Source organism: Amphiprion ocellaris, chromosome 14 (assembly GCF_022539595.1).
Source record: "Amphiprion ocellaris isolate individual 3 ecotype Okinawa chromosome 14, ASM2253959v1, whole genome shotgun sequence".
Lineage (NCBI taxonomy): Eukaryota > Metazoa > Chordata > Actinopteri > Pomacentridae > Amphiprion > Amphiprion ocellaris.
Genome location: NC_072779.1, coordinates 15,992,307 through 16,007,372, shown reverse-complemented (window position 1 = coordinate 16,007,372; position 15,066 = coordinate 15,992,307). Strand labels below are relative to the sequence as shown.

At 38.3% G+C, this 15,066-nt stretch overlaps 1 protein-coding gene across 1 annotated transcript; it reads right to left on the bottom strand.

Moving 5' to 3' along the window:
• Positions 1-1,475: 1,475 nt before the first annotated feature.
• On the bottom strand, positions 1,476-9,032 carry pafah1b2 (platelet-activating factor acetylhydrolase 1b, catalytic subunit 2). The gene is made up of 6 exons (XM_023287363.3): positions 8,885-9,032; positions 8,401-8,482; positions 6,971-7,060; positions 5,663-5,779; positions 5,039-5,161; positions 1,476-3,805 (listed from the first exon to the last, which is right to left on the bottom strand). The coding sequence occupies exons 2-6, from the start codon at positions 8,479-8,481 to the stop codon at positions 3,527-3,529; spliced, it is 690 nt and encodes a 229-aa protein (XP_023143131.1). The 5' UTR covers position 8,482; positions 8,885-9,032; the 3' UTR covers positions 1,476-3,526.
• Between the last annotated feature and the right edge of the window lie 6,034 nt (positions 9,033-15,066).

The following is a 15,066-nucleotide window of genomic DNA, read 5'->3' as shown; positions in this document are numbered from 1 at the left end:
GTTAAGGACTGTACGGACAATACTTGGAATTAAAAACCTGAAGGTATGATCAGTATGACCTTTTGATGGTTGGATGGAGTTTATTTTTTCTGCAGTGTTTAAGAGTGAAGTGATTGAATTTTATTTACTATAAAAATTCCTTAAAATTCAGATTTTAATATTTAATATCAAGCCAAGCGTTATAGTATGACCAGTAGGAGCCAACTGGTGGCTCCAGTGATTTTGTGACATTGCAGTGTATGAGTTAAGTTATTGAATTTTATTACTAATAAAAATTCCTTAAAATTCTTTTTAATTTAGCACCAAATAAAGAGTTGTTGTATGACCAACATGAGCCAATTGATGGCTCCAGTGATTTTGGTGACACTACAATGCATAAGAGTGCAGTTATTGAATATTTGTGTGGTGTCCCTCTTCGCAGCGGTTTTGCATTTTGCAGACGGTCCCTGTTCACTAGCTGGCTGCTCATAGACACCAATGTTATTCTGCAGCTGGAAAGACAGCCACTTTTGATAAAACATGGCCTTGTAGCACATTGTCTAGCTTACAACAATTTGAAAGAGGCGTCGTTTATGTGTTTACAACATATATCTCATGAGTTATTGATGCCAGAAGTCCGAATCTGTGAATATCTTTCCAACTTTACCGAATTCGCACATTATACCTATTTCGTGGCCACAAATTAGTATTTCGTGTGCACGTTGTACCTAATTCGTGGACACAAATTAGTATTTTGTGGCCACGGATTAGTATTTCGTGCACACGTTACAGCTATATTGTGGCCACAATTTTTTTTTTTTTTTTTACCATGTCACCAGAGGGGCTCCGTAAGTTGGTGCCTGAAAAGCACCAGTTTTTGGAACCTGGAGGCGGTGCTTAGGTGGTGGAAACACAAAGAACTGGTGCTAAGTCAGGCACTGGCTCCGAACTAGCACTGGAATCAGCTTGGTCGCAAAGGGGCCACTGTGAATCCAGCATGCATATTTCAGATGTGCACTTCAGAAATGAATGCACTGACAGCACATCAGACTTCACAGTCTGCAGCACAGATGGATTTTTCCTCTTAGCAGGGAAACTTCTGGATCACAGTTAAAACTATTGAGGGAAACATCAAAAGTGAGCAAATGGTTTATTACAGGGTGTTTTACAATTCGCCCTGCCGTCACATCCACTCCACCACGTCCTAATTGTTTGATGAGGACGTCTTTACACGACGCCTGCGAGTGCTGTTGAATTATTACAACATTAGAGAGATAAACTTGGGGAGAGCAAATTAATGAAGCAATAAGGAAGTCTGGCTAAGAGAGGAGGTGAGGAACAAGCAGCGAGCTTTGTTTGTGATGCAATGGTTCCCTCTATTGGCCACTGTAACACTTACACACAGCGCTGCAAATTACTGCAGCTGATTTCTGATCTCCATTTAACTCATATGACAACTAATCATTTCCTAATGGCTACAAATAGAAAACACATGATGAGTTCATGTTTTTTTATTTGGAATGCTTTACCTCAATAACATGACAACGAGCCAAAACAGTGCAAATAGTGTATCACAGCAAACACAGACTCCCACAAACACGACCCCCCCCTCCTCAATCATGTCCTATATACACCTGGGGTCACTTCTGGACACTCATACGTCCAACTTCCACAGTCCAGTACCAGACATACTGTACACAACCATCCTCATCAACACTTAAGGCACACACACATACACTATTCATATTTAACACATCACGCAAATGTGCAGAGCTTAAGACAGCAGTAATGTTGGATAACTCGATGCTCGACGAGACTCTCTGCCACGATTTGAACAGAACTGAGCCATGTACAAACAGCTACAGTATAAGCTCACAGACGAATGGTTTTCTTTACATGACCTGTGACTGCTTTCTAGCATTTAGCGTGATAATATTCTGTATAGCTGTGTTCAGTATAGCTTCACCATGTGGCTACGCTTTATTCCTAGAAAATATTCAGTATCCATACCATGTAGAGAAGTGAGGGATTCAGGGCGGCAGGGCTGGGTGAGAGTCAAATACAAATACGATGGGGAGAGAAATTAAGAGAGGAGGTGAGAAGTCGATTAAAGAAGTGCTTCTAAGAGAAAATACAATATATCCATGGAGGGAGAGGGAGAGAGAGCCTGTGCCAGTCACAGTTTTAGAGTTCAGTGTGACGTGTGGAAAGCAACTGAGGCACATTGATCTGTAGGAACTTTATAAGTAACTAATGTAAGAAGAAAGCAGGACTGTAGCTATCATGACAAACACTGGTTTGCTCTATTTTTCTGTTAAAAAAAAGTCAAGTGCACTGTTGCTCGGGAACAGATGACATTTAAGTAGTCCATCAGATCACAATTAGACAAGTGTCGCTGGATTATTTTGGACCCAAATTATAAAATATAACTCTACAAATACAATGTAAATACATTTGCTGGATGGGATAGAAGCTTTGCATCTAAGCAGCGTGGCTGAACGCATTTGGAAGACCTGTAGCTTATTGGATGATTAAATTCAGCAGCATTAACATCACTAATGAATATGCATGAATACATGATATAGGTTGATTGTGTGTAATTAAATACAGAAGCTTTTGTACTACAAAGCTGAGGCTCACCTTAAAAGACACATGCAGCGAACGGCAACATCAAGGTTGAGCTGACACAGGATTTAAACTGGTCTGCTCTCCGTGTGGCTTGTTTACAGGTCAAATATGTAATGATGTAATTAATATTGATTAAAAGATAGTTCCACACTGAGTTCAGAAGTGAACATTGATTAGGATATGTGCTCCTTGTTTGACCGATTACATCACATAGTCCACAAAGACTAAACTAGTGAACTAACACCATCATTGTACGTTTGTGTCTATCATTTAATATGCTGTTTGCAGGATATTTTGCTATACATAGAGTACATTTCAGCAGTCTACCCTCTGCAGCAGTGCACCCCAATATTTTTGATTTGTGGCTCATTGAAAAGATGTCACAGTACAGATGACTCATCGTGTTTCATTTGTTGTACGATTATTTGTGTTTTTGTAGAAGAGGTGATAACATTGTTTAATGTTGGATAATGTTCTGTCAATTGTAAGTGCAGCAAACTGTGTAGTGGACATTGAAACACAGAGGAAGAAATTTGATTGTGTTAGAGGGAAACACTCAGTTTATCCACCGGCCAAGATTAATCTGTGTGTCTGTGTGCCACTGCAGTCCCACATGATTCCATTACACCTGTCTATGATTCAGAGTAGTCTGACCTTGTTGGATCCTTCTTGCAATAGTTTACTACTGCAATCACAGTGTCTATGTTTGTAGTGAGGTCTCTCTCCCTCTGCAGCACCTCTCCACACCCAACCCTCCACTCATGAATGTGATCCCACACCCCAAGTGGGCTCCCTCACATCAGGGTACCTCGTCCCCCTAAAGAGCGAGCCCTTCCTCCTCCAGGTACCAGGGGCAGGTCTCGCCCACAGCAGCAGGTGAGACATGCCTCTGGATAAATGCGCCTCTTGGCCACGGCCCTCAAACCAGCGACGCCCGTCTCTCCTCCGGCGTCTCCTCCAGTATCTGAAGCAGCAGGTCGCTGAGGGGCTTGGCCATGGTGCGGTAGCCTGTCGACGTCAGGTGGAGGAAGTCGAACATATCCTGCGCGCTAATGGTTCCGTCGGAGTGGACGAACTGTGCGCTCACATCCAGGAACTGAGCCTGGCCCAACCGCGGCAGCCAGGAGCGTAGGAACCCGTTAACGGCAGCGTTCTTCTCCCTCAGAGGGTTGGGTCGCTCCCCTCGAGGCAACAAACCCTGAGAACAGCAAAAACATTTCTCACTCATTTATGGGGATTAATATGGCGAACATTAAAACATACTTGTCACATAAAGGTTGTTTTAAAATGGATCCCCTGCAACCTGGTTGGAGGTATTAAGAAAGAAAGACTGCCATAAAAATGACTTATTCAGCGCACTTACTCAGACACACGCATTCTTGTAAGCCAAACTCCACACTGCTTCAGATGATGCATTCTACTTTCTTCATTGTTTAAACACACCAGCAGCTAAATCATGTTATAGAAAAATCTGCGGGACTAAATAATCTTACAGGGCTTAAAGCAAAATAACAACAAAAAATCTGTAACTGAAATGTGTTTGAGGAATGGGAGGAAAAACAGATAAAAAGTGGGTTGACAAAATGAAGAATTAATTGAAAATCTACATGTTTATTACTATAACTGATACGGATAACAAGCAATTACAACAAATACCCAAACAAAAAAACCCACAACTGCAAGATATTAGAGATATTTTGATAGTTTAAGATGGTAAAGTGAGCTGCAGGCTGCAAGGCAGATGGATGACATTTCAGAAAGACAAAAACGCATTTCCTACTTATCCTTTCCTCAACTGTAGTCTGTTAATTGTATCCAATCCAGATACAACTTCCAAAGCCACAGAGAATATCCAATCCGCTTATGTTTTGATTCTTTCATTGCTTGTTCCTCTGTCGGTCTCTAAACAGCGTATGCAACAGAATAGGGCTACTGTTTGATTATGACGATGATGTGAAAACAGAATGAATGGCCTATTCACTGTGGTGCTTTTTTAAAGTCGTGCCATCATGTGAATTATTGAGCTGACATTTATTGCTGAGCCACAGTGTAAACAAAGATTTTTCTTGATAAAGCAGGTCTATTTTATTATTGTAAAAGACATGGTTCCTGAGAGCAAAAAATGCATGAATATTTTTCATAGACATACAATTATGCAGTTTTTGAATCTAAAATGAAACTTGAAAGCTGGCGACTTATGTTTAACATTCATACCACTACAGATTTTATTGTGGCATAAATTGATAAATCTTCACATTTAGCCATCTGAAATCATAGTTTTTATAGGACAATTCCAATATTACTGTTGTGTTGACGATGAACAACCAACATTAACTGGGTAAGACAGCTGATCGTGCTGCTGGCTCTTGAATGGAGTCATGCACAACAAATCCAAAAGTAAATAAAAATTGCAACAAAAGACAAGACTTACCAGTACGACTATCTTTGCCTTTGGGAGGCGAGAGGTGAGAAGTTGTGCGATGGCAAGAATCCCTCCTGCAACCTGCTCTGCTGTGTGTTCGTAATTGTTGGTTCCTACCCACAACACCACCACCTGGACAAGAGAACAGACACTTTATTCACTTTCACTGAACACAAGCGAATCAGCAGAACTGAAATCAAAGCAAATTTTATCCAAGCGACACACTGTTAGTCATTTTGGCCCAACAAGCCTGATGGAACGTTATCAGAGTAAACAAATAAGAAATACAAGCTGTCCACAGTGTCTACTTGATTTTAACAACCAATTAGCACAGTTATTGTGATACAACAGACTGTTGCCAGTACAGTTGTAAAAAAATGCACATTAATATGGCTAATGGGGTCATAACAGGCCACCTGCTGCTGCCAAACTCCTGATAAGGAGGTCAGAGACAGCTACACGTGTTTTTTGCAAGGAGGACAAACAGAGTATATGATCTGTCTCTCTGGGCCTAACAGTGTGTGCAGATGGTGTTTTGTATAAAATATTTAAGCAAGAGGTTGTTCTGCGTGTGAGATGTAAAAGCGTATAGGAATTACTTTGTCCTAAACTGTCTCAGCGGGCTCGTCTCACCTTGGGACGGATGTTTTCCAGCTCTCCATTCTGCAGCCTCCACAGCACATTACAGGTGGTGTCACCCGCAACGCCAAAGTTGAGCGCATGGAGAGGAGAGAACAACTCCCTCCAGACCTGTGGGGGGAAAAAAAAACATGAATCTGGAATTTACACAAGCTTTCCCTAATGCATTTTTGGTATTTATTTCATCACATTATTTCCAACACTAGTGACTCCTAGAACTGTCAAACAAGTCACTCACACTGGTAATGAACAAGAGACTTTACACATATACATTGTGTTTCATTAAAATAAAATTTTATAACAATTATTGCTTTCTGCAATTAAATGATCATGATCAATGATATTAATGTTTATAAAGCTCTGCACAAAGAGAAATCTGCTCAATATGTAATCAAGACTTGCAAGACTATTGTAAGACTAGTAAGTGAAAGCATTGGTCTGTTCATTTAGTTTTGAATAAAAAGTTTTAGCAATTTTATAAAATGCATTAAAAGGTGCAATTATATTTGTAGTCTGCTTGCAGAAGATGCACTACAAATAAAGATTTGTTTTATTATAATGCAAAGATTTGTACATAAGCAGGAACGCATCACTACATAAAAGTGGACGTATGGTTTTGTTTAAATGTGAAAGTGCAACAAAGGAATTTGTCCTTAGCAATTCTGATAAATAATCCTGATCTCCATATTGATTAAATAATAGGGATTATGATTTTGGCCATAATTGTGCAGCTCTATACAAGATAAACACATGCAATTCTGTGCATCCAGAGTATTATACCGACATTAAACTTCAATACACCAATGAAAAAAAACACCTCTCTGGACACACAATTCTTATCTCATTATCCTACAACACATGATCATTTTGGTCAGCAGGTTTAGGATGAGACTAGGCTATTCTTTAATATTTTACCAAGCCTAGGGCTAGTTTTCATAAGGTTTTTTTTGTTTTTGGCCACACTTATTACTTAATTGTGGGTTTAAATATACATGCATTGCTTGTGGCAAATGCATATAAAATTAAACATTAGCATATACATTTTTTTAAAATTCAAAGTCAGTGAAAAGCTAAATTTCTGGTGCAGTGCCCTCATTCTAACTTTTTCTGCAAACTCAGAGACAACAGCGGAAGATCACAAGGCTGAGAGAGCATCTATGATGAGGAGCTCCATGGATGCACCGTGTTTATATCAAACACAGTGGTGTAAAGATTTTAGGGTCAGTAAAGCTTTTTAAGCATTTTCTTAGAGGAAAGAACTTGCTGCAATGTAAGCAGAGAAAGGTAAAGATCTTGTCTCACCTCATACTGCTGCATTAGTTGAACCATAGAATCCCCCACAAAAAGCACATCTGGTTCACCGTCCTTGCACTCCTGTACAAATTTTGTATGCTGCAAAACAAGCAAACAAAAAAAACTGATCATAAAGTAGGTGATGCAGTGCACAGTTGTTGCATTGTAATTGTGGCATTTACAATTTATTTAAACATTAGAGCTGAATCAGTCCCATACTAGGCCTTTCAGTCTGAGGTAAAACCTTAGAATTTTTTTTAAATCTAAAGCAGTGGGATAATTCTCATGAGCCATCCGAGTCAGACAAAATCCCAAAAGCTCATCACAGTCAAGACACGTCTGGTGTCCCATCTGATAGAGAGCTTGGAGTAAAGCAGACCGTCTCAGTCCTAATAGCTTTGGAGGATTAACCTTGTACACAGACCTACCAAGAGGTACAACTAAACAAATTACATAAAGTCCAGCACTGAAACAATCCAAGTCTTGCAAATAGTTACCATTTATGTGTGCAACCCCTATCTAATATAATAATTGTTGATATCACTGAGAATATCAAGACAAAACTCTCATCAAGATACCATGTTTCAGAGGATCACTAAAGTCAGAAAAACAATATTAAGAATATTTGAACAATAAATAGGGCAGATGAACAAATGGCGTAATCTAAGAATAAAGTCACAGAAGGTGGATAAGCAGTTATTATGTTAATAACTTGAGCATAGACACACACTTGTATGACAGTAAGCTTGAATGTTCATGATGTATGAGATTTAAGTGGCAAGACTCAGAGTCGCAGTGGGATGCCGTCCTCTTTTTTTTTTTAATCTTACAAGCACTGTGAGCTTAATATACAAACACCTGATGGTGAAAGCATGAAAAATTATGAATAAGCCCTGTCCAGGTACAGGTTCACAGTGGGACTGTCACTAATGGTTATTTAAAAATGTCAGAAAATGACGACAAATGTTAGTCATGGTTTGATGACATCTTCAAATGTTTTGTTTTGACCTCAGTCCAAAGATATTCCGTTTACTCTCATTGAGGAGGAAAAAAAGCAGAAATTATTCAGATTTAAGAACCTGGAATCAGCTCATTCGGTTTGTTTATCTTGAAAAATTACATCAAACTGATTATTCACAATTAAAACAGTTGACAGCTCAGTTGATCGCTGCAGCTTTAGCCCACGGTGCCATTCCAAGACTGATAATATAGTCCATTTGAGGTGAAATATACAGAGGGTAATTTAACAAGTATGCATTACCCTGCTGTCAAGTTAGGTTTCGTTTTACTGAAATGCACTTAATGCCATACCGATGCACTGATTTTTAGCTTTTTAGAATTAACGTAGGCCTTTCAGCTTGCACATATAACGTGCGTCTCTGCTATTATTTAGATTATGCTTAAAGAGAAAGAGTGGATGTTTACAACGCAAAGCATACCTGTGACATCCACCGTGCATCTCCCTGAACATCCTCCACCGGCCGAGCCACTGCAGCTGGGTTCAGTTCATCTCCACTCATCCTGAAGGAGACACAACCGCTATTTCACACAGACGCTACACAATCAACGGTACAAGACATTACAGCTACATGTAAAAAGAGGAAGGGTTGGTCGATGAAGAGGTACACTGATGAAAGCATCACCACCAGCTAGCAGAGAGCATTGCTGTGATGCAGCTTAAGGAGCAGACAGACTGGCCTAATACGGATGTAGGCCACTTTCGCTTTCAAGGCGGGTGTTTATAGATCACAGAGCAGATCGCATTAACTCTGCTCGGCCACTGTTTATCTGCTGTTAGCTGCTAGCTAGCAAGCTAATGACTGAAGGCGGCATCTCTGCTACTTTGATGCACGTTTGACACACCGCGCGTTAATACTAGAGGAAAAATCGAGAATTTACTTCACAATTTACGAGAGGAACTACCTGGCAGCGTGTCACTTCTTCTCGGCTCCCTCGGCTAACCGTTAACTCTTCTGCCCGACTTCAGTTCACCGCTGTTGGGGAGTCAGCGCGGGTGATGCTCGATAGCAACCGTTAGCTGCCTGTAGCTCGGCGAGACAACAAAAGGTGTGTCAAGAAGGCAAACAGAGACAATGTGAGGAGAAGAGCGCCGAGATGCTAGCACTAGCCGTAACGTCGCTGGAGTACAGCTAGTCAGGCAGCCATTCCAACAAGCTTAAAGTTTTATAACGGGAATAAATAACATTATCTTGGCTATGTGTCTGTCTCATAAACCTACACGTTAATACCTTTATGTTTTTTTGAGACTTTTGTGTCCGACACTCAGCTTTTAAGGGCGTTTTACTGAGAGGGAACCACAGGGCAGTCTATGGGAACACACCATCAAACAGCTGGTCCCGCAGAGAATCATGGGTAGAAAAACTTCTATGTTACTCCAGAATCCAAAACAACGGAATTTTTCTTCATTATTTTACATAATTTGACTTTATATCAGACACTAGCTGTAAAGATGCACTTAATTGTGACGGGAACTTGTAGTTTAGTGAGAATTTCCGGCATATTTGCGTGTGACCTGATCTATAACTTCCAGTCGTGACCAATCACTGATCCCTGCTCGCCGTCTCAGCTGATCGCAATGCATCATGGTCACGTTGGATGAAATGCTGCATTCCAGTACTGTAGGAAACAGAGGAGATGTCAGCTTCGTGTTTTTGTAGCTTTTCAAATTTGGATGACAAAATATACGCTTTAGAAAACAACAAAGAGAAATGACTCATTTGTATGGTTGTCTTCTGATTAAATTTGACCTTTTTGTTTAATTCAAACATTTTTAAAATTAATTAGAAATGTTTAGTTTAAAATAAACACAATAAACTAAACATTATTGTGTAATTTAACTTTTTTTAGCTTTAGGTAATAAAATGGTTGTGTTTAACTGAAGCAGATGTAAATTAAACATTATTATTCAGTTTCACATTGTGGTTAAAATTAATTAGTCTAAATTTAACTGACTGAAAAAGACCCCGCTGTTTATGTCACTTCAGAACTACAGGTTAAAGTTTAATCCAGATCCAGACACAGATTGCTGAGTTCCTCATTCTGTCATGAAGAGCAGATTACTCCACACCCAGAGAGGCCACACCACATGCTATTATAGTGTAGTTACAATTACTTCTTCTTCTTCTTTTTTCTTTTTTTTTTAGTCTGGCTTTTAACTGTCTATTTATTTCTACATTTTAGTCTACTTTGTCTGTCTTGAACACTTGCTTTTCTGTTTTTGTCTTGCGATTCTGAATTTTTGACTGATCCTGCTTTTGGTGTTTCCTCGTTGCAAATTGATAAAGTGTCCTCAGTTTTCCAGGTCCTAGACTTTATTGAGTACTTCATATATGACATAATATTTTATGAAGTAACTGAAGCAAAGGCGAAAGATGCTACTTTTATAGTTTTCTTTTTTCATTTTGCTGTGTAAAACACTCTGCCCTGCATGTTATTTGTATAAAAAATCCTGTACAAATAAAGTGACTGAATTATTTAAGCACTCTTTTTTCAATAAGCTTTACAATCACACCTGGTACATAACATTTTTAATGCCTGGCAATCTGTGAGAGTCTTCTATTGTACACAGATTTGCTGGCATATTTAAAATGGCCCTTTCATTGTTTATTTTTAGCCCTTCCTGCTTAAATTTAAGTTCAAATTTGAAATAATGTGGTGTAACTGAAAACTCTTCACCTTAATTTTCTTCGGTTATTGGTCAAATATCATACAATAAACATTTCTTAAGCTTTATTCTTATGTCATATAGAATTGCCTTCTTTGTGTTTATGATGTTCCTTCAGATTAAAAGTGATTTATCACTTGGTTTCCTCTTGTTTCGCTTTTCATTCTCACAGATAATGCCTAAATGCTGTGATGTCTGCTGTTGTTGTGCAGTTAAAGTAACAATAAGCAGATTCCTGAAGATCCACACTGCCTCACTAAGTGCATATGGGCATTTGTTAACCCACTAAAACATTATCAGCAGTTTTCTGTACATGTGCAAACAGGCCCTGAACAGAAACAGGTTGGAAAGCGACCTTACAGGTTTACTGTTGCTCCGCCCATCAGGACCTGTAGAATATATTTTAGAAACCAGCATTCACTGTAGTTCCCTCAGTCTGCAGCAAACAGCTGCTGGAAGTTTGCTTCCAGTTAGCGTTTTGGGCAGAATGTTTAAAACAATGTATGAGACAATTCAGCTTTTTGTTCTGCTGAGAGGAAATTTGGTGACTGGTGAGTCTGACAACCTTCCATCACTTCCTTCAAACATCTGACAAGCAGGATGGTGCAGACGCAGAGCCTGAAAAACACCTGAATTACACAGACTTTAATTTCATTTGGACTTATTTATCACTTAAAAATGTCTCCTATTTTGTCTTATTTCAAAGAAACTTGCAATAAATAAATGTGTTTATAACTGAAACAATTTTGATCTTCAAAAATATGTTTTCAAAATCTTTTTTTAACCATTTACATTTTCCTCTTGTTTTAGACAATTTGTTTTTTTTAAAGAAGAAACATTTGCACAATTTACTGCCAAAAACAATTTAAGGATTTACTGCACACTGTCCTTGTGTAATGTGACTATTCAATTTGAAATTTAATATATTTTCTAGTATTTTGGGCTTCATTAATTGTTCACATAAGATAAGATCTACTTTATTCATCCCAGAGGAAATTGTTTTGTCAGAGTACAATAAACAATAAACAAAGGTTAGTGGAATATATACAATTACACAGGGGTTAGTAGTAAAATAGAAATAAAGAATACAAAGTACAAAAAAACAAACTACAAAATGCAGGTTACTAAAAGGGTTTGTGTGAAGTGTCTACAGAAAATAAGAATTAAAACAAATAAGAAAAGTAAAATAACACAAGTACAAGATGTAAACTGTATACTGATACTAATAACAAGAAAGATTAACAGAAGATGAACTGAAGTAAGAGTAAACAGATGTATTGCACCAAAGTATTGCACTTGAACAATGACAATACATATGGAAGATCCTGTCCAACTTACTTCTTGAGTTTTTATTCGGAATCTTTCTATGCAGTAAAATGCTTTAAAGTTCCCTAATCAGTTTCATCAGAGCAGGTCTGGGCTGACTTCCCTGATGGTGTTTATTACATTCCTCTGTCTTCTCAGTCTGTAACTGTAAACTTGTCCTTTAAACCTCTGGATAGTGAACCCATGGAGCTGGACTGTGGCATGGATGACTGATTTTTGAAAAAATGTATTATGTTTTTTACTCAACTATGATATTTATCAAATCAGAGTGGACTTAGCACGTGTGTTTCAGTTGCTTGGTGAGGAGATGTTCTGAGCCGTCATGTTTCTATCACTGAATACATGTGAATGAAGTGCTACCAACCTTTAACGGTATCCACAGCTGTCAGGTGCAAAACCCTTCAGACGTGTACAGCAGAAATGGAGAGATCATCCTCAGAGTCATCAACAAAACTGCAAGTAGGCTATTTTTCATCCCTTATAACACTTTCCTATCCACAAAACCTCGGATCAGGAGTTGACATTATTAGGCCACAGCTCATCAGAAGAGACGCCTGAACTAGGACACATTGTAAAACAGCTCTCTCTGAACTTTCTCTCTTTCCCTTTGCAGGTTTTGACCCATCTAACAAACATAACTATGACGGGGGTGTGACTTGTGTGAGTGTAATTATTAAGTAGGTCACATTCAAGAATTGGGTCAAAATTAATTGAATAGAGCTAGAATCAAGGCCTTCATGTTAAATGTTATTAAAAGATGATCTACAGTAATGTGCAAAAGCTTTAAGGGACATTAGATGTTTAAATCCAGGTCAAATAGAGAGACAAATACATTTTCCAGCAGGACAATGACGCCTGACATACAGCCAGAGTTATAAAGAACTGTCTTCTGGGTTAAGAATAACAAGAAGTCCTGCAGGAGATGGTTTGACTCCACAGAGTCCTGATCTCAGCATGATGGAATCAGCCTGGTATTAGACGAGGAAGCAGAGAAGCTACGTTCTCCAGTTCTCTAAATGCTTGGAACAGCCGACCAGCCAAGTATCCTTAGAAATCACTGACAAATGTGCCTTCAGGAGAATTACTGCCATTTTAAAGGCAAATATCGAAAAGTTAGTGGCATTAATATTCATCAAATTCACAAAACTTTTATTCCCTACAAGCACTGCACATATCCTCAACAACTGCAATCCTGACAGATGCATGATTTCACTGTTAACTTTTATTTCTGAATAAATATGGTATGAAAATCTTTGTGGTCTCCTTATGTTCATTGTGTTCTTGTTAAGGATCACCATAGAATCTCTATAGGAACATTCTGCCTGTGGACAGTGAATAAAACCGCTCATCTGTGTTCAACACTGCAGCATCGTCTGCTGTGTTGAACCTGAATACACAAGTTGTTTTACAGTTTGTTTATTTGTCTACTTTATATTTGGTTGAAAAAAAAAAAGGATTATGTATGTAATCTTAAATGAGTCTGTTTGCTTTAGCTGGAGGTTTCACCAAACCTGAGTGACTCCTTTTCACTAAAATAAAGTTGGAAGCATCTTGTGTCCAATTGTTGAACTTTTAAAATGAAAATATGCTGCATGTTCATTTTGGACTTTTAGGAGATGGAGAAAGATGAAATGTAATATCAATAATTTGAAACAAGGTTATTAAATGTATTGTAATTTTTTAAAAACACAAACTATGATTCCAAGTAGACTACTTTAGACTTTACCATGAGTTTCCTTAAATGCCATTTGCCCTTGCAGTGTGTGTAATAATGGGGAAAATGAACAAAACTACTGCAGGAGCCAAGTTCACAGTACTGGTTAAACAAGTATGTCTTTTTAAAATTTGCTCATATGTAATTTTTTTTTCTGTCTTGCAGAAGGCGATATTTCATCTTGTAGAAAGTGTAGGTCTTTTTATATTTTCTTTAGAGGCACGAAGAGGGAAATCTTTCATTGTTTTTGAGGTTGGGGATGAAACTGAAACAAATTAGAATGAATCTAAACTGAGAATGCAAGTGCATTGTTATGGAGGTAAAATCCCAAGGAGACTGCTGTTTTTTGTAATTTGTGAGGACAGATATGGCTGTTAAATTAAGTTACAGTTGTTTCATTTTCATAATATAACCAATAATCAATAATCAAAACAATTCTAATTACAAAGGTTAGTAGTAAATTCAGTCATTGCATCCATGGACTTCCATTTATCCCATTGTAGTCTGAACCAATCTTAGAGACTGTCTTTGTTCTGACTCAGATAATATGAAGCATCAGTGGTAGAGACCATAAGTTCTCAAAGTAAATGGAGAAGAAATTCTTTACAATGTAAAAAGACGCAAGGGCTACACAATAGCTCGGTAGTTAGCACTCACAGCTAGAAGATCCCTGGTTTGTGTCCCGGTCTGGGCCTGGGATGCTTCTGCATGCCCTGTGATAGACTGGTGACCTGTCTAGGGTGTCCCTACCTTCACCCTCAGTCAGCTGGGATAGACTCCAGCCCCTCCACAACCCTAATAATTATTAAGTGGTGTATAGCTGATGGATGGATGGATGAAGAAGCAAGTTAGCCTGTAACCATCGTCCGGGTGAGTGATTGATTCAACTTAATATCTTGAGTTTATTGAACCTGTTTTCTCAAATTAATTTAATTTGACTAGTTTAACACTTTAACAACGCATAGGATGACTTTGAATCAACCGTAGTGCAGTTAACAGACAGTTTTTAAATCACCAACTTAAGCTGAATAACTTAAAATGATTTTTACAGTCTATAATTATGAACTAAAGTAGATGAACTGAACAACGATTAGGTTACCAGGAAGGATACTTTTTTAAAAAAATAACATAAACTGTGTAAATTGTGACTTAAGGGTATTTTTTTGTCATCCCTATAGACTTTGAGCTTGAATGAACCAATTGATGTGTTGTGATTCGAGCTTGTGGCCACCAGATGGAAGCAGTGAGCCGACAGCTGACATTTAATATTTTACCTGACTGAGTTATCAGCTACAAACACAATGCGCATGCTCACAAAACCAAACTTTTTGGCTTTTTTTTTTTTTTTTTTGTTGGAGTTTAACAGCAGAACCTGACCGA